The sequence below is a fragment of the Rhizophagus irregularis genome, chromosome 2 (genome assembly GCF_026210795.1).
Source record: "Rhizophagus irregularis chromosome 2, complete sequence".
NCBI classification, from domain to species: domain Eukaryota; kingdom Fungi; phylum Glomeromycota; class Glomeromycetes; order Glomerales; family Glomeraceae; genus Rhizophagus; species Rhizophagus irregularis.
This window is the reverse complement of record NC_089430.1, coordinates 2310907-2338316: the sequence shown is the minus strand read 5'-3', so window position 1 is coordinate 2338316 and position 27410 is coordinate 2310907. Positions and strand designations below refer to the sequence as shown.

The following is a 27410-nucleotide window of genomic DNA, read 5'->3' as shown; positions in this document are numbered from 1 at the left end:
AAGGGAGTGGTGGTCAGGAGAGCAATAGTGCAAGCGATATAATCCTGTTTAAAAGCGAAAAGTTTAGACCATAAAGTCCAATCTTTAACTAACAATGGAGAAATGGGAATCAAAAAAGAAAATTGAATTAAACGTAATCTATATAAAAATAAATTTTTCATAAAAAAAGAAGAAGAATTAGCTAATAAAAACAAATTAGTTAAATGTGTTTGTGATTGGTGAAAAAATAAATTAATCAATCCCAAGCCTTGAGATAAAAACAAAATAGAATCTGGGAGTACACGTGAAAAATTGGCCTTATGTTTAACCAAGGAACGGATACTGCTGGTTGCCGAGGCACATTCAGATTCAGAGAGGTGAGTGACTTGCATGCAATATTCCAATTTCGGAATAAGGACGGTATTGTGTAAATAAACTACTTGTTTAGCAGATAATCTGGCAGGGCGAACGGTAGCAGCAAAGGAATTGCATTCACGAGCAACTTGTTTCCTGACAAAATCGCGAGATCCAGCGACATTGAACCAGACGCCCAGGAAGCAGAAAGAACTATTCATGGAAATAGGCACAATAGAAATGGAAGGAACTTTGTTCAGTCCAGATAATTGCAAGTCAAACACGACTGGAGAAGGCGAAGAAACTGAAGTGGGAGGCAACAAATTAGTAATTAAAACATATTTGTTGTGATTAGCGGAAGTATTATTGATTTGATAAAATTCTTCCGTAATAGAAAGCATTGATTCCATTCCAGATTTGGATGACGAAATTAAAGTAGAGTCATCCATAAAGACCAAATTATTGATACGTAATCCATCTGAATTAGTCTGAGCCGAAGGATTGATTAAAGAGGGAGCATGAAGCGTATATGGATCCATCATTTCTTTTTTGAGAACAGTCAATAAAGGGTCTATATATATGACCCAGAGTAAAGGAGAGATAACTTCGCCTTGATCTATACCAATGCGAACACGGTAAGAAGGAGTAGTTCCATGAGCAGTAAAAATGCGATTAGAGCGTTTCATGAAGAGGGATAAAATAAACTTGGTAGCAGAAGCAGGAAGTTTAATGCGATCTAGAGCGAAACGCAACATCTTGAGATCAACCGAGTCGAAAGCCTTTGAAATATCTTGCGAAAGGATCCAAAGCGGCGATTTGTTGACATGAGCATCATGGATAATAGATTCCAGAATGACAATAGGGTCGCGACAAGAACCACCTGGAAGACCGGTGAAGTTACCTCCTTTGAGAACTTCATTTGAAGCCAAAATGGAAGCGAGACGATTATAAAAAAGTTTGACCAAAGATTTTCTAATTACTTCGAGCAGAGTAATAGGTCTTGTATTCTTTAGTTGACATTTCCATTCGTGAAGTTTAGGGATAGGAAAGACCATAGCCTGGCGCCATAAATCAGGAATATCTGCGGTACGAAGACATGATTGGACAAGGATTAAAACCAAAGCAGAAGCGTTTGAACCCAGATGCTTAAGCATCTCATAAGTAATCATGGAAGGACCAGGAGCTTTGTCATTAGGCATTGAAGAGACCGTAGACAACCACTCTTCGAGAGTAGGAGGATCCAATAAAGAATTGTAAATTGAAGAATCCACATCGTCCATAGGGTGATAAGCAGAAGACCATCTTTCAGGAAGAGTTGAAATGGTATCTGGAGGAGATGATTTAATAGGTACGGAATTCTGGAAGTGGTCGATAACAGCGTCGTCAATATCATGCGGATCTGTCAATAATTTTGGATGTGTAGGGTAGTCGATAAACACACGATCCAAGGTAATACGACGTCGAGTTCTTGAAAGAGCAGAATCAATAAATGAAGAGATGTCAGTTGCAAAATTGTTATCCCTATCATCCAATTTAGCACGAATGGAAGAATCTTGAAAATCTTTTTCTTTAAGGAGAAGGAAGCCATAAAGGGCACTAGAAATAAGCTTTAATGAGTCTAATAGAAATTTAAAATCGTCTTGCCTACAAATGGATAAAAAACGGCAAATAGGCAAAATAGGGGGAGAAGGAATAACCTTCTTATAAAGATGTAGAATATTTTGAAGTCTAATGAAATGGGTGGACCAAGTACGTTCATATCTATTATAATAAGTAGAAGGATATTTTCGCAATAAACGTATCGAATGCAAAAGACGGCTGAGGAAACGATAATGTTGAGTTAAGGCTTCCAAATCCTTGGGCATCGTGGGTGTATGCTGATTACCAACTATAACAGATGGAAGGGAAGCATTAGCAGCTTTCAATATACGAGAATGTAAATATTCGCATTGTTGATTAATATGCCATGTTGAGAAGGTTGATGGCGGTACGCCGCATAAAGAGTCAGTATGAGTAGAGAAGAATTCCCATTGTTGATCAGTCACTGAATCAAATTTGAATATGCGGCGAGTTCGACGTTGAAGTTGTTTAGCGCGAGCAACCTTGATAGACGCAAACAAGAGTGAATCATCGAAATAAGCGATGATGGGATTATGATCAGAAGAGCAGGTGTCTTGGGCGTCAAATATATAGGAGGTGAGAGCAAAGCTTTTAAGCATTGGACAAGACCAAACATAGTCTATACGAGTAACTTGATCGTCACGGTGAAAAGTGCCTAAGGAATCAGAAGCGTTAACAGGAATAGTTTCTTCATATCCATGAGATAAAAGATGATGTAGCAAACGATAAGTTCGTTGGGAAGCAACAGAAGGGCGGTTAAAATAAATAGGATAATAGGCATCTAAATGCATATTGAAATCGCCACAAATGGCGTGATAAAAATTTTGTTGTTTAGTTTGCACTAATAATTGTAAAAGGAGATCAATAGTTTCAGATCGTAATTTAGAATCAGAAATAGGGGGGATGTAAATAACAAAAATACGCAATTTAACGTTGCCTTTAAAATAGAGGTCAACAGATAAAATACGTGAAGAATGTGAAACAAAATCTTGTACATGGGAAGCAAGAGATTTTTCAATAAAAAGGGAAACGCCACCAGTAGATTTGACTTGTTTGGTTTTATCTATATCAGATGAAAAGACAGTATAATTAGGAAGGCGTTTAGAGAGAAAATGAAGTCGTTTAGGGGATAAATGGGTATCTACGATACCACCAAAGGAAATATGTTTAAGGTTGAAAAAGTTGGAAATTTGTTCAATTTTAACTTGGCTATTATGTCGAAGGCCATTAATATTAAAGGATGAAATATTAAAGGAATTGGGGATAGGGGGGAATTTAATGTAGTAAATAAAGATTCATGTTCTGAAAAATTATAAGTATCTACAGGATTGGGTGGGTTTCGAACAAACGTATCATAATTAAAATTGTCAGACATTAGAACACTATGATAATAAAGTACGGGGAAAGGAGGTGAGAAATCAGTTATTGCGAAGGAGCTGAAGCTCGATCGGAGGGAGAACCACCAAGAGAAGCAATAAAACCTTGGATGGAACCAGTGAGCGATTGTAAAGTATCTTTAATCACTTTTTGATCTTGAATAACGGAGTTCAATTCGTCTTGCGGGGAAGGGTTAGAAGTGAATGCGGAAGCAGAGTGTGGGGCTTTGTTGGATGTAGATGCAGAGAAAGAGGATTTCATTGAACCAGCAGATAAAGGAGCATTGGGATGCTGGATTAAGGTGCCAGTGGTTTCAGGAGGGTCTTCTTCCATTCGATCAGGTTCAGTATTAACGACAGGTGCAGAGGGAGGATTGATGCCTAAATGGGCTTCAATAGCAGATAGCCGTTGATTGTTAAGTTCAAGATTTGAAATGCGGGATTCCACTCGAGCAACATCTTGTTGAAGATTCTTTAAAACATTAAGAATCTTAAGGGCAGCCTCAAGAGCATTAGGAGAATTCGGATCCGGGAGTGGAGCACGAGCATTGGACGAAAAGGAAACAGATCTATCTTTGCCTTTACGGTTGTTGGAAGGTGTACGTCCATGAGCAGTTAAAGAGGAGTTAGCTGAGCCAGAGGAGGAGGAGGGCTTAGCATTAATATTGGAATTATTATTATTAGATCTATTGGAATTGGAATTAGAACGTTGAGCTGAAGCAGAACGATCCCGAGATTTAGATCGAGATCGAGAACGAGAATTATTGCGCGGCGTTCTTTGTTGGGCGGGCCTTTGGCCAATATTGAAGCGTTCTTTAAGAGCAGCCACAGGGTCACATGTACGTGAATGACCACGGCGTTGGTTAAGCGGACAGGAGGTAGGAGCACAACCGAGTTTACCACATCGGTGGCAAAGAGCTTTCGAATCGTTGGATGTACCCTATCGAAGAGTACGACCTTGGAAACCAATAGTCTGCTCCATAGCGGCATCTATTGTCTCTTGCGAGTTGAAGGTAACATAAGCCCAAGGTTTGGGTTTATAAGAATTTAGGGAAAGGGGGATGTTAATGGCTTTTGCTCCATGTTCTTTGACCAAAGGAGCGAGATGGATATCTTTGGTATTAGCGGGAAGTCCAGAGAGAACAGCTACAAATGCTCTACGAGCAGCTTTTTGATCCAAAGAGTAATGGCATGGGGTAACACGTAAGCAGGTGGAAAAGCAGTAAACTGCCCATTGAGTAGTGAAACGGGAGATGGCATCAGCATGATCATAGACAATGCGAGCTTGTTGCATCTTAGCACCTTTCCTTGAGTAGAGATGAAGGGCAAGGAGATTGCCGAATTTTTTGAAGTAGGATTGGAGTTGCGGTTTAGTAATAAAGAACGGTATATCCGTGACTTGAATTGCACGGAGGTCTTCATCAGACCGGAGTTGTTTGGGATTGTACAGGTGGAATTGTAGGTCCGGAAAATCGGAGTGTATGCTTCCAACACACAGATCACGAGCCTCCGCAGTATGAAAATGTATGATGAGACGCTTAGCGTCCCCTGAACCAGTCATACGAGCCCGACCGGTATATGATTCGTAAGTTTCTAAAAATAAATTGTTAACGGCATCTATAATTGCCTTATTAGTTTTAAGTTTCTCTAAAGTTTGGGGAGCGGAGTTGGGCGCAGCTGCAGCCAGGAAATCTTGACGATTAATGGTAATGGTGGGGGAGGGATCAACAACCTGATCGGGCGATGTACCATCATTTACGTCCATATTAGGGGACGCGCTAGGGGATGAGTTGTTTTCTTTGTTTCTTGGTGCATGAATAGACGCGTTAGCTTCAGAGGACGCGTCTTGGCCAGGCGCAGTAGGCGCAGCAGAAATATTCGGGGTAGAAGCTTGAGTATTTTCTTGGGCAGTGCTGCGGGAATTATTTTGTTGAGGAATAGCGGTCGAAGTTGAACCAACTAAACCACCGTCAGCCGGCGCGTCGGCAACGAAATCTTCATAGTCTTCATCCATGGAGTCTTTTGTAAGTATACGGAAACGTTTTTGAGAATTATTATCACTATCAGAACCAGAGTTGTCAGAGAGTTGTTTTTTATTATTTTTCTTTTCTTGACGAGCAGCCTTATTACTATTAGGATTATAACTGCCGCCACCTCTTCTAGCAAGGTTTCTAGACATGTTAGAAGGTATGAGTTGGGTAAAATATAAGAGTAGTTAGTACGAAGATATAAAATTTTCTTTTCCGAAAATTTTTGGTTAATAGATCGGCGGTAAGAGATCTATCAGTATCATCATCAGTCCTTATCAAGGTAAACATAGCATGAGCTTGAATTTTATTAATTAATGCCGAAGTAACTTTAGAGAAACACAGAGTGATCTAAAAAGTACCGCAACAAGTGCAGAACTAATAGAAAAACAAAGAACAAATAATCTTCCGAAATTACAAATAAGAAAAGCTAAGATTAAAAACCCCACCCTCTCTATATAAATAACTACGGCTACTCCCCCCAAATATATCTCAAAATGAGTAAAGTCGACTATGCTATACGTAACCCATCCAGCGCCGTACCCACTCCTAGAATCGGTAAAGAACCTCCGAGCTACCATTAGCACTATCAAAAATGCCTAAAATTCAATTTCCCCTATTTGACTACATACTATGGATAACAAACCTATTTCACAAAGACCTCCGGGAACTTTTTAGTGTCGTGCAGTCCAGCCGATGGGGAACTTTTTAGTGTCGTGCAATCCCCGAAGGGACACCCACCTCATTTCGAATGATCCCAAACGGAGGACACCCACCTCATTGCGAACAATCCATCGACCTAAGATCTACCTAGATAAGTCAATCCAATGATAGTCCATCATGTGACCACCTTGATCGGCATACTACAAAAACTGCGGTACCCAATCTGTCACCCCCCTTATTACCCCAATGATGATCGATTTTGAAAATTGTAACACCAAGCCACCATGACGATCAAATTTTCCAGTATCCCCCCACCCTCCAAAGAAAATAAGGTTACACCGAAAAAAGTGACCAAGAAAAACAAAAAGCAAAAAATAAAGACATAAACCTCAGGAAAACTCGAAGTGCAATGAGAAAAACCTGAGTAAAATTCACCAAACATACACCTCAACTCCGTCTCCTTATTTTAGAAGACTAACTCCCCAGTTAACAACATCAACTAGCAAGAAATACGTTGGTCGAGCTCCTTCCAAGAAATACCGGTCCGGCCTGCGAACCACTTGGCCAGTTAGACTTTAAAGGCGTAGGAACCAAGACGCACTACTTTTCAACCTTTCAGAAAGCCCAGGGGAACGTTCGTATGGAACTGCCATCTTACAGTATTATTGGTAACTCCAAGACTCATGATAACGGTCCTAACTCAATATAAGCCGTAAGGAGTTCAGGCAAAACTAAAGACCTCAGTAATAACTTCATATAACATCGAAAAGTCCTTTTACTATCACTCAAGGCAAAAAATCCTCATATTTTTCATCCATAACTTCATGGGAAAAAATGGGCAGAGCCCAACGGAGGAGAAAGTACGATCATCATCATCAGTCCTTATCAAGGCAAACATGGCATAGTAGCCTTTATCTTTATTAAATTTATTTAACGAACTTACAAAAATAATATAAAATTTTCAAAGTACAAAAAAGGAAAAATAAAATTAACTAAAAACAAAACTATATAGTCTCCAAAACAGTAATAAAGCTATAAAATTAATTCAAAAAGGAAAAAATCGCATAACACTAAAACTATCCTGATCCTCCGCCTAGATATATTCCAACCTAAGAAGAAGCAACTATGCAAACAAACTAACGAACAATGCGCCCATTGTTAAAATAGACACACCACCCTGCTAAAGCTATTAGTAAGTTGCACCGTTAGACGACCCATAAAACCCGAATAGTGATTAAACCAAGGCAAACCATATTTCATCGAGTTCTTTAAATGATCAACGTCGGAGTCACGTGCGGCGTCGGAAAGGGTCGGAGGAGGTAAAGTTGAGAAAGGTAAGTATGTGGACTTTGGCAAATTTGAAGGCCGAGAAAGTTTGAGTTTATGAGTAATATTCATCGCGTCTTCCCATTTTGATTTATCATAGGAGCGCGGTAGCCAAATTCGTTTTCTGATCTTTTGGATAGAGTGATTGTGGATAGCAGAGATAACCTTCATCGCGGAATTTCGTGGAATAGAAAGTTCTTCAAAAAATGCGACAAAGGATTTCGGAAGGCAGCCACGGACAAGGCAATATGAAGTCCAATTTGAAGAGGAAAAGGACCAACAAGGAAGAGATTTAAATTTGTTAATAATTAGAGACGGATCTTTGATGACAAGATCACCAGCTTCTTGAAGTTTGTTAATAAAGTGATGTTGGTAGGAGAGGAGAATCTGTTCCATAGCGATTCGTCTACATTTGCACATAAATAAGTGCATGAAATCTTCCTTGGAGTCGAGGCATGAACGACATAATAAAATGTCGATATACAAGTCCGGGCGGATTCTTTTAAGATGTTCCAAGGTAGGTAAATCTTCCAAAAAAAGTTTAAATTTGAAGGTTCGATGAGAGGAAGCATGAGCACGAGTAAAAGAAGCATCATGCTGAGGTTCAGCATTTAACGTGAACCAGATAAGATCCCAATCGATTACGAAGTCTGGAATGGAAGATAAAGTAATAGTAAAGTTAAAACGCGATAAACGTGTTAATCTATGCATCCACAGCATTTGCGAATATTGCTTGAATAGGCGTCGTGGGTTAGATTCGCATAAAACATCATCATAATTTAATACGAAATCGTGAGGAGATACTTGATCCAGATCAGAAAGAAGAATTGCTGAAGAGGAAGTATGCGCAGAATTGGCTAATGAGTCCGCGTAGTCATTGTAGAAATTACCAGAGTGACCTTTCACTTTAACGGCTGTGACGGATAAAGATTTGGATGAAATGAGACGTTCAATAATAGCCCAAAGTTCAAAATTGGTGGTCTTGTAATAAAGCCTACTATTGGAATAAGAAAACGTAGCACATAGACGAAGACCGTCTATGGCAGATTGAGAGTTAGTATGAATAGTGACCGTTGAAGAGGGAGGAGTGACTGTAAGAGCAGCATGTATAGCGGCAATTTCAGCCCTTGTAGAAGAAGGCCAATTGTGAATAATTCCATGAGCGTGAGCAGCGACAGATTGGAAAAAGCCAGCGCCATCAAGGACTTGAACCCAAGACCAACCCATAGAAACATCAGGAGTGCCAAGGTTAATTAAAGAACCATCGGTATAAAAACAATAGTGGTTATCAGGAGGAGTCGCTAACGGTGAGGCAGCAAAAGCTAGAGGGGCAGCCGAACCCAAAAGGGGAGAAGGAGAAGGAGAAGGGAGAGTAGCCACAGCATCTTGTGAAAAATTAGGTTGAATGTCCAAACGACCATAATAGGATCTTACAGTTGCGTCAAGGTCCGCCCAAGTAAAAGGAGAAGTAATATTGGTGGTGTCATGTCTAATACGCTCCTGCGTTGTTGGGAGAAGTAAAGATCTAAGAGGAGAGAGTTTTGGGATAATACATAAAGGAGTAACATCTGTTGGATTGCTTTTAGTATGGGTAACCGGTACATGTTTAGAACAACCAGGACAATGAGTGAGCGTGATAACATCATTAGGTCGAGTCACACAATCAGAGGTCCAATGGACAATCTTGCAATAATATTGTTGCTTGCTAAGTTGTTTTCCAAAAAGAGGAGAGCCATCTTCATCCAAAGTTACGATCCATTTCATAGATTTTCTAGAGGAACCAAAAGCTGGAACCAAGTCAATGTTTGAAGGAATAGCATCAGAGGAGAATTGATCCAAGAGTAGAGAATTGGAATTTGGAATAGTGACGCATTGGTGAATGTCGTTGAACCATTTATGCGGGAGGACGCGATGACCTTTTCTACTTGATAAATTGGATAAATAAACATTCCAAGTGATCATATGGGTTCCTTGAGGCGTGATGAATTGAGATAGGTAATAAAGTCGCAAACTTCTAAGACGTCGGAAATAAGAAATAAAAATTTTTGGAGTCATAACGTCGAATAAAGGCGTATGACCATCAGATATAGTAAGGTCAGGCAAAGTTGAAAGACGTGAACGCAACAACTTGAAAGGAGTGGTGGTTAGGAGAGCAATAGTGCATGCGATATAGTCCTGTTTAAAAGCAAAAAGTTTAGACCATATAGTCCAATCTATAACTAACAATGGGGAAATAGGAATCAAAAAAGAAAATTGAATTAAACGTAATCTATATAAAAATAAATTTTTCATAAAAAAAGAAGAAGAATTAGCTAACAAAAATAAATTAATTAAATGTGTTTGTGACTGGTGAAAAAATAAATTGATTAATCCCAGGCCTTGAGACAAAAACAAAATAGAGTCAGGAAGTATACGTGAAAAATTGGCCTTATGTTTAACCAAGGAACGGATACAGCTGGTTGCCGAGGCGCATTCAGATTCGGAGAGGTGAGTGACTTGCATACGATATTCCAATTTCGGAATAAGGACGGTATTGTGTAGGTAAACAACTTGTTTTGCAGATAATTTAGCAGGGCGAACAATAGCCGCGAAAGAATTGCATTCACGAGCAACTTGTTTCTTGACAAAGTCGCGGGAACCAGCGACATTGAACCAGACGCCCAGGAAGCGGAAAGAGCTATTCATGGAGATAGGCACAATAGAGATGAAAGGAACTTTGTTCAGTCCAGATAATTGCAAGTCAAACACGACTGGAGAAGGTGAAAGAGCTGAAGTGGGGGGCAACGAATTAGTAATTAAAACATATTTGTTGTGATTAGCGGAAGTATTATTAATTTGATAAAACTCTTCCGTAATAGAGAGCATTGATTCCATTCCAGATTTGGAGGACGAAATTAAAGTAGAATCGTCCATAAAGACCAAATTGTTGATTCGTAGTCCACCTGAATTAGTCTCAGCCAAGGAATTAGACAAAGAAGGAGCATGAAGTATATATGGATCCATCATTTCATTCTTAAGAACAGTCAATAAAGGGTATATATATATGACCCAAAGTAAAGGAGAGATAACTTCGCCTTAATCTATACCAATGCGAACGCGGTATGAAGGAGTAGTTCCATGAGCAGTAAAAACGCGATTAGAGCGTTTCATAAATAGGGACAGGATAAACTTGGTAGCGGAAGCAGGGAGTTTAATGCGTTCTAAAGCAAAACGCAACATCTTGAGATCAACCGAGTCAAAAGCCTTTGAAATATCTTGTGAAAGGATCCAAAGCGGTGATTTGTTGACATGAGCATCATGGATAATAGATTCAAGTACGACAATAGGATCGCGACAAGAACCACCAGGGAGACCGGCGAAGTTACCTCCTTTGAGAACTTCATTTGAAGCCAAAATGGAAGCGAGACGGTTATAAAAAAGTTTGACCAAAGATTTCCTAATTACTTCAAGGAGAGTAATAGGTCTGGTATTCTTGAGTTGACATTTCCATTCGTGAGGTTTAGGAATAGGGAAGACCATAGCTTCCCGCCATAAATCAGGAATATCTGCAGTGTGAAAGCATGATTGGACCAAGATTAGAACCAAAGCTGAAGCGGTGGAACCCAGACGTTTAAGCATCTCATAGGTAATCATGGAAGGACCAGGAGCTTTGTCATTAGGCATAGAAGAGACCGTAGACAACCATTCTTCTAGAGTAGGAGGATTTAATAAAGAATTATAAATAGAAGAATCCACATCGTCCATAGGGTGATAAGCAGAAGACCATCTTTCAGGAAGAGCTGAAATGTTATCTGGAGGAGATGATTTTATAGGAACGGAATTTTGGAAATGGTTGATAACAGCGTCATCAATATCATGTGGGTCCGTTAATAATTTTGGTTGTGTAGGGTGGTCGATAAAGACACGATCCAAGGTAATACGACGTCGAGTCCTTGAAAGAGCAGAATCAATAAATGAGGAGATATCAGTTTCAAAATTGTTGTCCCGATCATCCAATTTAGCACGAATGGAAGAATCTTGAAAATCTTTTTCTTTAAGAAGAAGGAGGCCATGGAGGGCATTGGAAATAGTCTTTAAAGAGTCTAATAAAGAATTAAAACCGTCTTGCCTACATGTGGACAAGGAAGTAGGTAAAATAGGGGGAGAAGGAATAACCTTCTTATAAAGATGAAAAATATTTTGAAGTCTAATGAAATGAGTGGACCAAGTACGTTCATATCTAGTATAATAGGTAGAAGGATATTTTCGTAATAAACGTATCGAATGCAAAAGACGGCTGAGGAAACGATAGTGTTGAGTTAAAGCTTCCAAATCCTTGGGCATCGTAGGTGTATGTTGATTACCAATCGTGACAGAGGGAAGAGAAGCATTAGCAGCTTTCACAATACGGGAATGTAAATATTCGCATTGTTGGTTGATATGCCATGTAGAAAAGGTTGAAGGAGGAACGTCGCATAGGGAGTCAGCGTGAGCAGAAAAGGATTCCCATTGTTGAGTAGTGACTGAATCAAATTTAAATATGCGGCGAGTTCGACGTTGGAGTTGTTTAGCACGAGCAACCTTGATGGACGCAACCAAGAGTGAATCATCAAAGTACGTGATGATAGGATTATGGTCAGAAGAGCAGGTATCTTGGGCGTCAAATATGTAAGAAGTAAGAGCAAAGCCTTTAAGCATGGGGCAAGACCAAACATAGTCTATACGAGTGATTTGGTCATCACGATGAAAGGTGCCTAAGGAATCAGAAGCGTTAACAGGAATAGTTTCTTCATAGCCATGAGATAAAAGATGATGTAGCAAACGATAAGTTCGTTGAGAAGCAACTGAAGGGCGGTTAAAATAAATAGGGTAATAGGTATCTAAGTGCATATTAAAATCGCCACAAATGGCATGATAAAAATTTTGTTGTTTAGTTTGCACCAATAATTGAAGAAGAAGGTCGATAGTTTCTGATCGTAATTTAGAATCAGAAATAGGGGGAATGTAGATAACAAAAATGCGTAGTTTAACGTTGCCTTTAAAATAAAGATCAACAGATAGAATACGCGAGGAATGTGAAACAAAATCTTGTACATGGGAAGCAAGGGATTTTTCAATAAAAAGGGAAACGCCACCAGTGGATTTAACTAATCTGGTGTTATCTATATCAGATGAAAAGACAGTATAATTAGGAAGGCGTTTAGATAGAAAGTGAATTTGTTTAGGGGATAAATGAGTATCTACAATACCACCAAAAGAAATATGTTTAAGATTGAAAAAATTAGAAATTTGATCAATTTTGATTTGACTGTTATGGCGAAGGCCATTAACATTAAAGGAAGAAATATTAAAAGAATTGAGGATAGGAGAAAAATTTAAAGTAGTAAATAAAGATTCGTGTTCTGAAAAATTATAAGTATCTACAGGGTTGGGAGGGTTGCGAACAAATGTATCAAAATTAAAATTGTCTGACATTAGAACACAATGATAACGATAGACGGGGAAAATAGTAGAGAAGTCGGTTATTTCGAAGGAGCGGAAGCTCGATCGGAGGGAGAACCACCAAGAGAAGCAATAAAACCTTGAATGGAACCAGTGAGCGATTGTAAAGTATCTTTAATCGCTTTTTGATCTTGAATAACAGAGTTTAAATCGTCTTGCGGGGAAGGGTTTGGAGCGGAAGCAGGAGCAGAGTGTGAAGCTGTGTTGGATGTAGATTTGGGAGGAGAAGAGTGCTTTGGATTGGAAGTCGAGGGAGCATTTGGATGTGGGATTAAGGTACCAGTAGTTTCAGGAGGGTCTTCTTCCATCCGATCAGGTTCAGAATTGACAACAGGAGCGGAGGGAGGATTAATGCCTAAATGGGCTTCAATAGCAGATAGCCGTTGATTGTTAAGTTCAAGATTTGAAATGCGGGATTCCACACGAACAACATCTTGTTGAAGTTTCTTCAACACATCGAGAATGTTAAGAGCAGCCTCAAGGGCATTAGAAGAACTTGGATCAGGGAGCGGGGTGCGAGCATTGGACGAAAACGAAACAGATCGATTTTTGCCTTTTCGGTTGTTGGAGGGCGTACGTCCATGAGCAGAAGAGGAGGAACCTGCTGAACCAGAGGAGAGAGGGTTGTTATGATTATTATGATTTTTATTATCATTGTTATTATTATTAGAACCATTGGAGCTGGAATTCGAACGTTGAGCAGAGGCAGAACGATCCCGTGATTTAGAGCGAGATCGAGATCGAGAAGTATTACGCGGGGCTCGTTGTTGAGCAGGTCTTTGACCAATGTTGAAACGTTCTTTGAGAGCAGCATCAGGGTCACGTGTACGAGAACGACCGCGACGTTGATTGAGAGGACAGGAGGTAGGAGCACAACCGAGTTTACCACATCTGTGGCAAAGAGCTTTCGAATCATTGGAGGTACCCCATCTAAGAGTACGACCTTGGAATCCAATAGTTTGCTCCATGGCGGCATCCATTGTTTCTTGTGAATTAAAAGTAACATAAGCCCAAGGCTTAGGTTTATATGAATTTAAGGAGAGAGGGATGTTAATAGCTTTAGCTCCGTGTTCTTTAACCAAAGGAGCGAGATGGATATCTTTAGTATTAGCAGGGAGACCAGAGAGAATTGCAACGAATTCACGACGAGCAGCTTTTAAATCCACTGAGTAATGACAGGGAGTTACACGCAGACAGGTGGAAAAACAGTAGACTGCCCATTGGGTTGTAAAACGGGAGATAGCATCGGCATGATCATAGACGATGCGGGCTTGTTGCATTTTGGCACCTTTCCTTGAATAGAGATGAAGGGATAGCAGGTTGCCAAATTTCTTGAAATAGGATTGTAGTTGGGGTTTAGTAATGAAAAACGGGATATCCGTGACTTGAATTGCACGGAGGTCTTCATCGGACCGGAGCTGTTTGGGATCGTACAGGTGGAATTGTAGGTCCGGAAAATCGGAGTGTGTGGAACCAATACACAAGTCTCGAGCCTCTGCGGTATGGAAGTGAATGATGAGACGTTTAGCGTCCCCTGAACCAGTCATACGAGCCCGACCGGTATATGATTCATATGTTTCTAAAAACAAATTGTTAACGGCATCAATGATTGCCTTATTAGTTTTAAGTTTCTCTAGAGTTTGGGGAGCAGAGTTGGGCGCAGCCGCAGCCAGGAAATCTTGACGATTAATGGTAATGGTAGGGGAGGGATCAACAGCCTGATCGGGCGATGTGCCATCATTCACGTCCATATTAAGGGACGCGTTAGGGGATGAGTTATTTTCTTTGTTTCGAGGTGCATGAATAGACGCGTTAGCTCCAGAGGACGCGTCTTGGCCGGGCGCAGAAGGCGCAGCAGAATTATTCGGGGTAGAAGCTTGAGTATTTTCTTGGGCGGTGCTGCGGGAATTATTTTGTTGAGGAATAGCGGTCGAAGTTGAACCAACTAAACCACCGTCAGCCGGCGCGTCGGCAACGAAATCTTCATAGTCTTCATCCATGGAGTCTTTTGTAATAATACGAGAACGTTTTTGAGAAGTGTTATCACTATCGGAACCAGAATTATCAGAGAGTTGTTTTTTATTATTTTTCTTTTCTTGACGAGCAGCCTTATTACTATTGGGATTATAACTGCCGCCACCTCTTCTAGCAAGGTTTCTAGACATGTTAGAAGGTATGAGTTGGGTAAAATATAAGAGTTGTCAGTACGAAGATATAAAATTTTCTTTCCGAAAATTTTTGGTTAATAGATCGGCGGTAAGAGATCTATCATCATCAGTCATCAGTCCTTATCAAGGCAAACATGGCATAGTAGCCTTTATCTTTATTAAATTTATTTAACGAACTTACAAAAAATAAAATAAAATTTTCAAAGTACAAAAAAGAAAAATAAAATTAACTAAAAACAAAACTATATAGTCTCCAAAACAGTAATAAAGCTATAAAATAATTCAAAAAGAAAAATCGCATAACACTAAAACTATCCTGATCCCCCGCCTAAATATATTTCAACCTAAGAAGAGGCAACTATGCAAACAAACCAACGAACAATGCGCCCATTATTAAAATCGACACACCACCCTGCTAAAGCTGTTAGTAAGTTGCACCGTTAGATGACCCATAAAACCCGAATAGTGATTAAACCAAGGCAAACCATATTTCATCGAGTTCTTTAAATAATCAACGTCGGAGTCACGTGCGGCGTCGGAAAGGGTCGGAGGAGGTAAAGTTGAGAAAGGTAAGTACGTAGACTTTGGCAAATTTGAAGGCCGAGAAAGTTTGAGTTTATGAGTAATATTCATCGCGTCTTCCCATTTAGATTTATCATAGGAGCGCGGTAGCCAAATTCGTTTTCTAATCTTTTGGATAAAGTGATTGTGGATAGCAGAGATAACCTTCATCGCAGAGTTACGTGGAATAGAAAGTTCTTCAAAAAATTCGACAAAGGATTTCGGAAGGCAGCCACAGACAAGGCTATATGAAGTCCAATTTGAAGAAGAAAAGGACCAACAAGGAAGAGATTTAAATTTGTTAATAATTAAAGAGGGATCTTTCTTAACGAGATCACCAGCTTCTTGAAGTTTGTTGATAAAGTGATGTTGGTAGGAGAAGAGAATCTGTTCCATAGCGATTCGTCTACATTTGCATATAAACAAGTGCATAAGATCTTCCTTGGAGTCGAGGCACGAACGACACAATAAGATGTCAATATACAAGTCCGGGCGAATTCTTTTAAGATGTTCCAAGATAGGCAAATCTTCCAAAAAGAGTTTGAATTTAAAGGTGCGATGAAAGGAAGCATGAGCACGAGTAAATGAAGCATCATGCTGAGGTTCAGAATTTAGCGAGAACCAGGTAAGATCCCAATCAATCACGAAATCTGAGATAGAGGATAAAGCAATGGTAAAGTTAAAACGCGATAAACGCGTTAATCTATGCATCCACAGCATTTGCGAATATTGCTTAAATAGGCGTCGTGGGTTGGATTCGCATAAAATATCATCATATTTTAATAAGAAATTGTGAGGAGATACTTGATCCAGATCAGAAAGAAGAATTGCTGAAGGAGAAGTATGTGCAGAGTTGGCCAGAGAGTCCGCGTAGTCATTATAGAAATTACCAGAGTGACCTTTCACTTTAACAGCCGTGACGGATAAAGATTTGGAGGAAATGAGACGTTCAATAATAGCCCAGAGTTCAAAATTGGTGGTCTTGTAATAAAGCCTACTATTGGAATAAGAAAACGTAGCACATAGACGAAGACCATCTATGGCAGATTGAGAGTCAGTATGAATAGTGACCGTTGAAGAGGGAGGAGTAACTGTAAGAGCAGCATGTATAGCGGCAATTTCAGCCCTTGTAGAAGAAGGCCAATTGTGAATAATTCCATGAGCGTAAGCAGCGATAGATTGGAAAAAGCCAGCGCCATCAAGGACTTGAACCCAAGACCAACCCATAGAAACATCAGGAGTGCCAAGGTTAATTAAAGAACCATCGGTATAAAAACAATAATGGTTATCAGGAGGAGTCGCTAACGGTGAGGCAGCAAAAGCAAGAGGGGCAGCCGAACCCAAAGAGGGAAGAGGAGAAGGAGAGGGGAGAGTAATCGCATCTTCTTGTGAAAAATTAGGTTGAATGTCCAAACGGCCATAATAGGATCTTACAGTCTCGTCAAGGTCCGCCCAAGTAAAAGGGAAAGCGATAGTGGTGGTGTCATGTCTAATACGCTCCTGCGTAGTTGGGAGAAGTAAAGATCGAAGAGGAGAGAGTTTTGGGATGATACATAAAGGAGTAACATCTGTTGGATTGCTTTTAGTATGGGTAACCGGTACATGTTTAGAACAACCAGGACAAGGAGTGAGCGTGATAACATCATTAGGTCGAGTCACACAATCAGAAGTCCAATGGACAATCTTGCAGGAATATTGCTGTTTACTGAGCTGTTTTCCAAAGAGAGGAGAGCCATCATCATCCAAAGTTACGATCCATTTCATAGATTTTCGAGAGGAACCAAAGGCGGGAACCAAGTCGATATTGGAAGGAATAGCATCAGAAGAGAACCGATCCAAAAGGAGAGAGTTGGAACCAGGAACAGTGACGCATTGGTGAATGTCATTGAACCATTTGTGTGGGAGGACACGATGACCTTTCCTGCTCGATAAATTGGATAAATAAACGTTCCAAGTAATCATATGGGTTCCTTGAGGCGTAATAAATTGTGATAGGTAATATAGTTGCAAACTTCTAAGACGTCGGAAGTAAGAAATAAAAACTTTTGGAGTCATAACATCATATAAAGGTGTATGACCATTAGACATAGTAAGGTCAGGCAAAGTTGAAAGTTGTGAGCGCAACAACATGAAGGGAGTGGTGGTCAGGAGAGCAATAGTGCAAGCGATATAATCCTGTTTAAAAGCAAAAAGTTTAGACCATATAGTCCAATCTTTAACTAACAATGGGGAGATAGGAATTAAAAAAGAAGATTGAATTAAACGTAATCTATATAAAAATAAATTTTTCATAAAAGAAGAAGAAGAATTAGCTAACAAAAATAAATTAGTTAAATGTGTTTGTGATTGATGAAAAAATAAATTAATCAATCCCAAGCCTTGAGACAAAAACAAAATAGAATCAGGGAGTACTCGTGAAAAGTTGGCCTTGTGTTTAACCAAGGAACGGATACTGCTAGTTGCCGAGGCACATTCAGATTCGGAGAGGTGAGTGACTTGCATGCGATATTCCAATTTCGGGATAAGGACGGTGTTGTGTAAATAAACTATTTGTTTAGCAGATAATTTGGCAGGGCGTACGGTAGCGGCGAAGGAGTTACATTCTCTAGCAACTTGCTTCTTGACAAAATCACGAGAACCAGCGACATTGAACCACACGCCCAGGAAGCGGAAAGAGCTATTCATGGAGATAGGCACAATAGAAATGGAAAGAACTATGTTCAATCCGGATAATTGCAAGTCAAACACGACTGGAGAAGGTGATAAAACTGAAGTGGGAGGCAACGAATTAGTAATTAAAACATATTTGTTATGATTAGCGGAAGTATTGTTGATTTGATAAAATTCTTCCGTAATAGAGAGCATTGATTCCATTCCAGATTTGGATGACGAAATTAAAGTAGAGTCATCCATGAAGACCAAATTGTTGATTCGTAATCCACCTGAATTAGCCTGAGCCAAAGGATTAATTAAAGAGGGAGCATGAAGCGTATATGGATCCATCATTTCATTTTTGAGAACAGTCAATAAAGGGTCTATATATATGACCCAGAGTAAAGGAGAGATAACTTCGCCTTGATCTATACCAATGCGAACACGGTAAGAAGGAGTAGTTCCATGAGCAGTAAAAACGCGATTAGAGCGTTTCATGAAGAGGATAAAATAAACTTGATAGCAGAAGCAGGAAGTTTAATGCGTTCTAAAGCGAAACGCAACATCTTGAGATCAACTGAGTCGAAAGCCTTTGAAATATCTTGCGAAAGGATCCAAAGTGGTGATTTGTTGACATGAGCATCATGGATAATAGATTCAAGAACGACAATAGGGTCGCGACAAGAACCACCTGGGAGACCGGCGAAGTTACCTCCTTTGAGAACTTCATTTGAAGCCAAAATGGAAGCGAGACGATTATAAAAGAGTTTAACCAAAGATTTCCTAATTACTTCAAGTAAAGTAATAGGTCTCGTATTCTTGAGTTGACATTTCCAATCGTGAGGTTTAGGGATGGGAAAAACCATAGCTTGACGCCATAAATCAGGGATATCAGCAGTACGAAAGCACGATTGTACCAGGATTAGAACCAAAGCTGAAGTGTTGGAACCCAGATGCTTAAGCATCTCATAGGTAATCATAGAAGGGCCAGAAGCTTTGTCATTCGGCATCAAAGAGACCGTAGACAGCCATTCATCAAGGGTAGGAGGATCCAACAAAGAGTTGTAAATAGAAGAATCCACATCGTCCATAGGGCAATAAGCAGAAGACCATCTATCTGGAAGAGCGGAAATATTGTCAGGGGGAGATGACTTTATAGGCACGGAATTCTGGAAGTGGTTGATAACAGCGTCATCAATATCATGCGGGTCCGTCAAAAGTTTTGGTTGTGTAGGATGGTCGATGAAGACACGATCCAAGGTGATGCGGCGTCGAGTCCTTGAAAGAGCAGAATTAATAAAGGAGGAAATATCGGTTTCAAAATTATTGTCCCTATCTTCCAATTTGGCACGAATGGAAGAATCTTGAAAATCTTTTTCTTTGAGAAGAAGGAAACCATGGAGGGCATCGGAAATAGTCTTTAAAGATGCCAATAAAAGTTTAAAATCGTCTTGCCTACATGAGGATAAAGAAGTAGGTAAAATAGGAGGAGAAGGAATAATCTTCTTATAAAGATGAAGAATCTTTTGAAGTCTAATGAAATGAGTGGACCAAGTACGTTCATGTCTATTATAATAAGTGGAAGGATATTTTCGCAATAAACGTATCGAATGCAAAAGACGGCTGAGGAAACGATAATGTTGAGTTAGGGCTTCCAAATCTTTGGGCACCGTAGGCGTATGTTGATTGCCAACCAGGACAGACGGAAGGGAGGCAGTAGCAGCTTTCACTATACGAGAATGTAAATATTCGCATTGTTGATTAATATGCCATGTTGAGAAGGTTGATGGCGGTACGTCGCATAAAGAGTCAGTATGAGCAGAGAAAAATTCCCATTGTTGATCAGTAACTGAATCAAATTTGAATATGCGGCGATTGCGACGTTGAAGTTGTTTAGCGCGAGCAACCTTGACAGACGCAAACAAGAGTGAATCATCGAAATAAGTGATGATAGGATTGTGATCGGAAGAGCAGGTGTCTTGGGCGTCAAATATATAGGAGGTGAGAGCAAAGCTTTTAAGCATTGGACAAGACCAAACATAGTCAATACGAGTAACTTGATCGTCACGGTGAAAAGTGCCTAAGGAATCAGAAGCGTTAACAGGAATAGTTTCTTCATATCCATGAGATAAAAAGTGATGTAGCAAACGATAAGTTCGTTAGGAAGCAACAGAGGGGCGGTTAAAATAAATAGGATAATAGGCATCTAAATGCATATTGAAATCGCCACAAATGGCGTGATAAAAATTTTGTTGTTTAGTTTGCACTAATAATTGTAAAAGAAGGTCAATGGTTTCTGATCGTAATTTAGAATCAGAAAAAGGAGGAATATAAATAACAAAAATGCGCAATTTAACGTTGCCTTTGAAATAAAGGTCAACAGATAAAATTCGCGAAGAATGTGAAACAAAATCTTGTACATGAGAAGCAAGGGTTTTTTCAATAAAAAGGGAAACGCCACCAGTAGATTTAACTTGTTTAGCTTTATCTATGTCAGATGAAAAGACAGTATAATTAGGAAGGCGTTTAGATAAAAAGTGAATTTGCTTGGGGGATAGATGGGTATCTACGATACCACCAAAGGAAATATGTTTAAGGTTGAAAAAGTTTGAAATTTGTTCAATTTTAACTTGGCTATTATGTCGAAGACCATTAACATTAAAAGATGAAATATTAAACGAATTGGGGATGGGAGAAGAATTTAAAGTAGTGAATAAAGATTCATGTTCTGAAAAATTATAAATATCTACAGGGTTGGGTGGGTTGCGAACAAACGTATCATAATTAAAATTGTCAGTCATTAGAACACAATGATAATAAAGTACGGGGGAAGGAAGTGAGAAATCAGTTATTGCGAAAGAGCAGAAGCTCGATCGGAGGGAGAACCACCAAGAGAAGCAATAAAACCTTGGATGGAACCAGTGAGCGATTGTAAAGTATCTTTAATCGCTTTTTGATCTTGAATAACGGAGTTCAATTCGTCTTGCGGGGAAGGGTTAGAAGTGGATGCAGAAGCAGAGTGTGGGGTTTTGTTGGGTGTAGATGCAGAGGAAGAGGATTTCAGTGAACCGGCAGATAAAGGAGCATTGGGATGCTGGATTAAGGTGCCAGTGGTTTCAGGAGGGTCTTCTTCCATTCGATCAGGTTCAGTATTAACGACAGGTGCAAAGGGAGGATCGATGCCTAAATGGGCTTCAATAGCAGATAGCCGTTGATTGTTAAGTTCAAGATGTGAAATGCGGGATTCCACTCGAGCAACATCTTGTTGAAGATTCTTTAAAACATTAAGAATCTTAAGGGCAGCCTCAAGAGCATTAGGAGAATTCGGATCCGGGAGTGGAGCACGAGCATTGGACGAAAAGGAAACAGATCTATCTTTGCCTTTACGGTTGTTGGAAGGTGTACGTCCATGAGCAGTTGAGGAGGAGTTAGCTGAGCCAGAGGAGGAGGAGGGCTTAGCATTAATATTGGAATTATTATTATTAGGTCTATTGGAGTTGGAATTAGAATGCTGAGCTGAAGCAGAACGATCCCGAGATTTAGATCGAGATCGAGATCGAGAATTATTGCGCGGCGTTCTTTGTTGGGTGGGCCTTTGGCCAATATTGAAGCGTTCTTTAAGAGCAGCCACAGGGTCACGTGTACGTGAACGACCACGGCGTTGGTTAAGCGGACAGGAGGTAGGAGCACAACCGAGTTTACCACATCGGTGGCAAAGAGCTTTCGAATTGTTGGATGTACCCCATCGAAGAGTACGACCTTGGAAACCAATAGTCTGTTCCATAGCGGCATCCATTGTCTCTTGCGAGTTGAAGGTAACATAAGCCCAAGGCTTGGGTTTATAAGAATTTAGGGAAAGGGGAATGTTAATAGCTTTTGCTCCATGTTCTTTGACCAAAGGAGCGAGATGGATATCTTTGGTATTAGCGGGAAGTTCGGAGAGAACAGCTACGAACGCTCTACGAGCAGCTTTTTGTTCTAAAGAGTAATGGCAAGGGGTAACACGTAAGCAGGTGGAAAAGCAGTAAACGGCCCATTGAGTTGTGAAACGGGAGATGGCATCAGCATGATCATAGACAATGCGAGCTTGTTGCATCTTAGCACCTTTCCTTGAGTAAAGATGGAGGGCAAGGAGATTGCCGAATTTCTTGAAGTAGGATTGGAGTTGCGGTTTAGTAATGAAGAACGGTATATCCGTGACTTGAATTGCACGGAGGTCTTCATCGGACCGGAGCTGTTTAGGGTCGTACAGGTGGAATTGTAGGTCCGGAAAATCGGAGTGAGTGCTTCCAACACACAAGTCACGAGCCTCCGCAGTATGAAAATGTATGATGAGACGCTTAGCGTCCCCTGAACCAGTCATACGAGCCCGACCGGTATACGATTCATACGTTTCTAAAAATAAATTATTAACGGCATCTATAATTGCCTTATTAGTTTTAAGTTTCTCTAGAGTTTGGGGAGCGGAGTTGGGCGCAGCCGCAGCCAGGAAATCTTGACGATTAATGGTAATAGTAGGGGAGGGATCTACAGCCTGATCGGGCGATGTACCATCATTTACGTCCATATTAGGGGACGCGCTAGGGGATGAGTTGTTTTCTTTGTTTCTTGGTGCATGAATAGACGCGTTAGCACCAGAGGACGCGTCTTGGCCAGGCGCAGTAGGCGCAGCAGAATTATTCGGGGTAGAAGCTTGAGTATTTTCTTGGGTAGTGCTGCGGGAATTATTTTGTTGAGGAATAGCGGTCGAAGTTGAACCAACTAAACCACCGTCAGCCGGCGCGTCGGCAACGAAATCTTCATAGTCTTCATCCATGGAGTCTTTAGTAAATATACGGGAACGTTTTTGAGTATTGTTATCACTATCAGAACCAGAATTATCAGAGAGTTGTTTTTTGTTATTTTTCTTTTCTTGACGAGCAGTCTTATTACTATTAGGATTATAGCTGCCGCCACCTCTTCTAGCAAGGTTTCTACCAGACATGTTAGAAGGTATGAGTTGGGTAAAATAAAATATAAGAGTTGTTAGTACGAAGATATAAAATTTTCTTTCCGAAAATTTTTGGTTAATAGATCAGCGGTAAGAGATCTATCAGTCATTATCAAAAAATACAAGAATACCTGATGATGAGGTTACATGGTCATCAGTCCTTGTTGTGAAACACGAGGATACCTGATGAATAAGTTATTGGATTATTGGCCTAAAACGCATTCATGGAAAAACCGTGGAATTTTTTACAGTACAGTGTATAAAAAAAGTGCTAAACTTTGAGATCGGGACACGATGTCTCGATCTAATAATTTCGATGTCATGTGACTTCATGCGGGTACGTAGATCATTTCCTTTTTGGGCGATACCCGTTCCACAAGAATCGATTTTGGTAAAAATGCGTTTGGAATCTTGTGTAACATAAATTTCCTTTTTCGGTAATTCGGGATTACGCGGTAATGCCGGCCGGATCTAAAAAATATGACTCTGCAGGGTAATTCCTACGAAAGTCAAGTACAAAATGCTTACTCCTGTTGAGTCCATTCATACCACTCCCAGTCCCCAAGGATCGCCTCCCCATCTTTGTTCACTTAATGCATACTCTATGGTTTCCCTCTCTTGGGGGTCCACGACCATCCCATTCCTAAGCATTTTCTCCATAATATAAAGCTGATCCTCGGTAAGGCGGTTTATCCATCTTTTATAGAGGTCGTTTACATCTTCAAACGTTATCCAGTCAATTTTCCTCTTTATATAATGCTTTCCGAGAGCTCGGATTTCACAGTACACATCTCTGATCGTAGTGGCATAATTTTTCCACCTCTTATATGCCTCTCGACGAACTTCCCGCCACCATGCACTCTATCTACCTTACTCGCTGCAATAAGGTCAGTATCCGGAATCTTTGCGACAATGCGTTCGACTATTTCTACTGGTAATCGGTCCAACATGATGTTATGTTACTTATACTATAGCTATCTTCAATTACTGTATGCCTATTACACATGGATAAAAAATATAGACTAAATTCGTATAGGATCGTAGGACCACAGGAAGCGCTTATGCAAGAAGTTCTGTTAAGGTTTTCTCAGCCTCGTTTTTAGTAATAGCTCGCTTTGGGGGACCGGTTGATGAGTCCTTAGTCGCATTATAATACAATTCGAAGAGGGCCTCAAGCTTATCTAGGAGAGCTTGTTTATTCTTGTATGATTCGCGGATTTTTGCTATCTTAGCAGTATATGCCGCATTATCTGGGAAGAGTTTTCTGGCCACGAACTTCACGTATGATACAGGAGAATTTGCCGTCTGGATTCGCTTGATATACTTCACGTGGTCCTGGACGAGGTAACTGGTTTTGCTAAACCCAGATACTAATGCGACTACTATAGTATCTTTTAATGCGCGGATAATCTTGGGGACAGTTTCGTCAGAGACAACATTAGGCTGAATGCGCGATGCCTCATAAATAACCTCCTCACTAGTGCTGTCAGTGCTGTTAGCAATGCTTGCGAATTCGATATATGTCGACATGATTCTTTGTACTTTGTAATAAATATGAATCTTCAGTTACCTGTTCATTAGAACGAGAAAAAATAAATATGAACCTCAGGGTTTACACTTGGGATACTGCAAGGCAGTAGAAGCGTTGCTCGGCCTTTTGTATCAATGGAGAGCCTGGTCTATACAACCAGGGGATAGCGACTTTCTGGATATTCCTAGCCGCTTTATTGTTCCTTCTTTCTATATATCTCCTAAAGGCTTTCTGGATCATTTCAGCATGATGAGTATAATAGTCGAAATTAAAATGCTTTGAGCAACTATATAAATGTAGTCGTACTGCTTGATCCATAGAAGCGTCGGCTCCCCATCCGCGATCAATAAAAGATTTACAGTAGGTACAGTACCACCTATTTGGTAGTTGTGATACTATTCTCCTAATGTGCACAATATAAGCATATACATCTTGACGAGACCTTGGATAAGGTGACCGCTTATGAAAACCTATTCTACTACAAGTATCATAATATTGCACAGCATTCTGAATGCGCCTAGCCCACGTGTGGAAACTTTCATCGTCTTGTCTACCTAATCCGTCAGTGTTTTGCATTTGGGTATCTCGTAAGATTACATGTTCTATAGGTTTATTCAATTATGCCATCACGGTATGTCGGTAAAAAATAAACCTACCAGTTCTTAGCAATCATGTCCAGATAACCTTGTTCGCATTTTTCACATGGCAGTATCCCGCGGTTTCAAACTTGAAAGTCTTTAGAGTCGTATCTGCATTCTCTGAACAAGTGAAAAGCGCGGGGCTATCTGGCTGTTCTTCTAAAATAAATCCGTCTGTATGGATACATCGTACTTTATCCTTGTATGGTTGAATTACCTCAGATGTGATTTTGCGACCATGTGCTAATAAGAATGGGGCGATCCTGGGATACTCACCTTTGAAGGGATTACCCGGGTTTGTAAACTGGAATCGCCGCTGGTCAGATCCTACTGGTATGATAGAGTCGAGTGTATGGCCCTCTGGAAATGTAAATGGGTCTGTTTGATCTGTGGTGAGTGTCTTGTAATTACGCTTCCTCTGGCATAATGCTCCCCATAATGTGTTGAGGACTCGCTTTGCTACGCGGCCAGCTACGCCACCCTGGTTTTTAATTTTGAAGAGGAAGTGTATATACTCACCGAATATTACATTTCCAGGGATTCTCGCTTCTCTATCATATATCAATGCATTTGGCTTCCCATCCTGTATTAACTGTATATTGAGACCAAGTTTTTTTGCTCGTTGTAAGTCGATGAATGTATAGATTCCCCTTTTATTCTGTCGGAAGAGAATATTATTCCCACTTACCTTAGCACGGAATAATCCATACAAGGCATAACCCCTGCGGTCAACAAAGTCATTAAGTGTCTGGAATTTCACCTCTGTCTGATTGGAAAGTTCGCATTCGATTGTTGGATACTTGGGTATAAACTTGTTGCGTCGTACTGTCTTCCATAGCCCTTCCACTCGTTATCTGCCCAGATTAATCCTCCCATCATTGCATTACTTAACCACTCTGCTTCTATCGGGTCAAGAGGATCATTGGCTAGAATCCCTACACTAAATCGTTCGAATAACCAGAGAGCCGTTCTTTTGTAAGACCAGTTATGGTATGATAAGTCGATTCCTAAACTGAACTTCTTTGTCTCCTGTAAAAAGACATCCCGCTTCTCGTGGATTCTCTGATATGCTTCTTCAAGAGTTTCATATATTCCCATTTTACGGTTTTTCTCAACAGAGATAAAGGAACTCTTGGAATTCTTAGTTTTTTGAAACTGCCCAATTGTGCAAGACTTAACCGTTTTGCCGTTGTATATTGTGACTACATTATTGGTTCCATCTTCATGGTATACAATGGGTAAATTACGCTTTCTATCTATTTTACTGGGGTAGAGTCTTCCGGGATTTAACGCGAGGGAGTAATGGCCTTCTGACAGGATGAGTGTTACACGTCTATCAGACTTACTCTTAGAGATTCGGGTAATGTCCCCCACAATATTAATTGCGAGACTTCCTGCGAGTTGTTCGACCTTGTCCATGCATGAAACTGGGATGGGAGCATCGCGATTGAGACCTAATGCCTTTTTGATATACTCGGGCTTTTCAATTGACTTCGGTATTTTAGAAAATGTGCCATAGATATATTTCAGGCATTCATATAGGCAATCATTTAGCTCCCATCGCATCCTCCCTGTGGCCGGTGGAGCGTCTCTTATATAAATTATAAATCGTTCGAAATAATCGGGGTCTGCGTCATCCGGTAGTTGTGCTTCATCATAATGGTCTAACAGTGAAAAGAGACTTACCGGTTCATTTCCTGATGTCCATCTACCGGGTTTCCAGTTTTCATAGGGAAGTAAAATCTGGAATTTACAATTTGGATATTGGAATTGGAGTCGCTGACTGAGTCTTGCTATTGCTCCTCTGGAAAAGCGGGCACCAGAAAACTGGAGTTCCTTGATGTCAGGTCATGTTGGTAAGGCGCGTGCAATTTTTGAATGAGTCATTTGATATACTATGAATTGTCTTTCAATTGTAATATAGCTTTTCTTTATAATGAGTGTAGGATAATTTAGGACAAAAAATATAAGATAATTACACGTCACTTATCTTATTAAATGGAGTCAATCATATCACGGACCTCATCAAAATACTCATCATCAA

At 40.2% G+C, this 27410-nt stretch overlaps 3 protein-coding genes across 3 annotated transcripts; all 3 read right to left on the bottom strand.

The window, feature by feature from the left end:
• Nucleotides 1-23740: 23740 nt before the first annotated feature.
• Nucleotides 23741-24147, bottom strand: OCT59_011886 (uncharacterized protein; the record flags this gene model as incomplete). The annotated part of the gene is made up of 2 exons (XM_066134090.1): nucleotides 23741-23894; nucleotides 24041-24147. The coding sequence occupies 2 exons, from the start codon at nucleotides 24145-24147 to the stop codon at nucleotides 23741-23743; spliced, it is 261 nt and encodes an 86-aa protein (XP_065989389.1).
• Nucleotides 24148-24256: 109 nt separating this feature from the next.
• OCT59_011885 (uncharacterized protein) lies at nucleotides 24257-24727 on the bottom strand (the record flags this gene model as incomplete). Its single annotated transcript, XM_066134089.1, has 1 exon — nucleotides 24257-24727. The coding sequence occupies one exon, from the start codon at nucleotides 24725-24727 to the stop codon at nucleotides 24257-24259; it is 471 nt and encodes a 156-aa protein (XP_065989388.1).
• Nucleotides 24728-24809: 82 nt separating this feature from the next.
• OCT59_011884 (uncharacterized protein) lies at nucleotides 24810-25304 on the bottom strand (the record flags this gene model as incomplete). Its single annotated transcript, XM_066134088.1, has 1 exon — nucleotides 24810-25304. One exon carries the CDS (start codon nucleotides 25302-25304, stop codon nucleotides 24810-24812), a length of 495 nt encoding a protein of 164 aa, XP_065989387.1.
• Between the last annotated feature and the right edge of the window lie 2106 nt (nucleotides 25305-27410).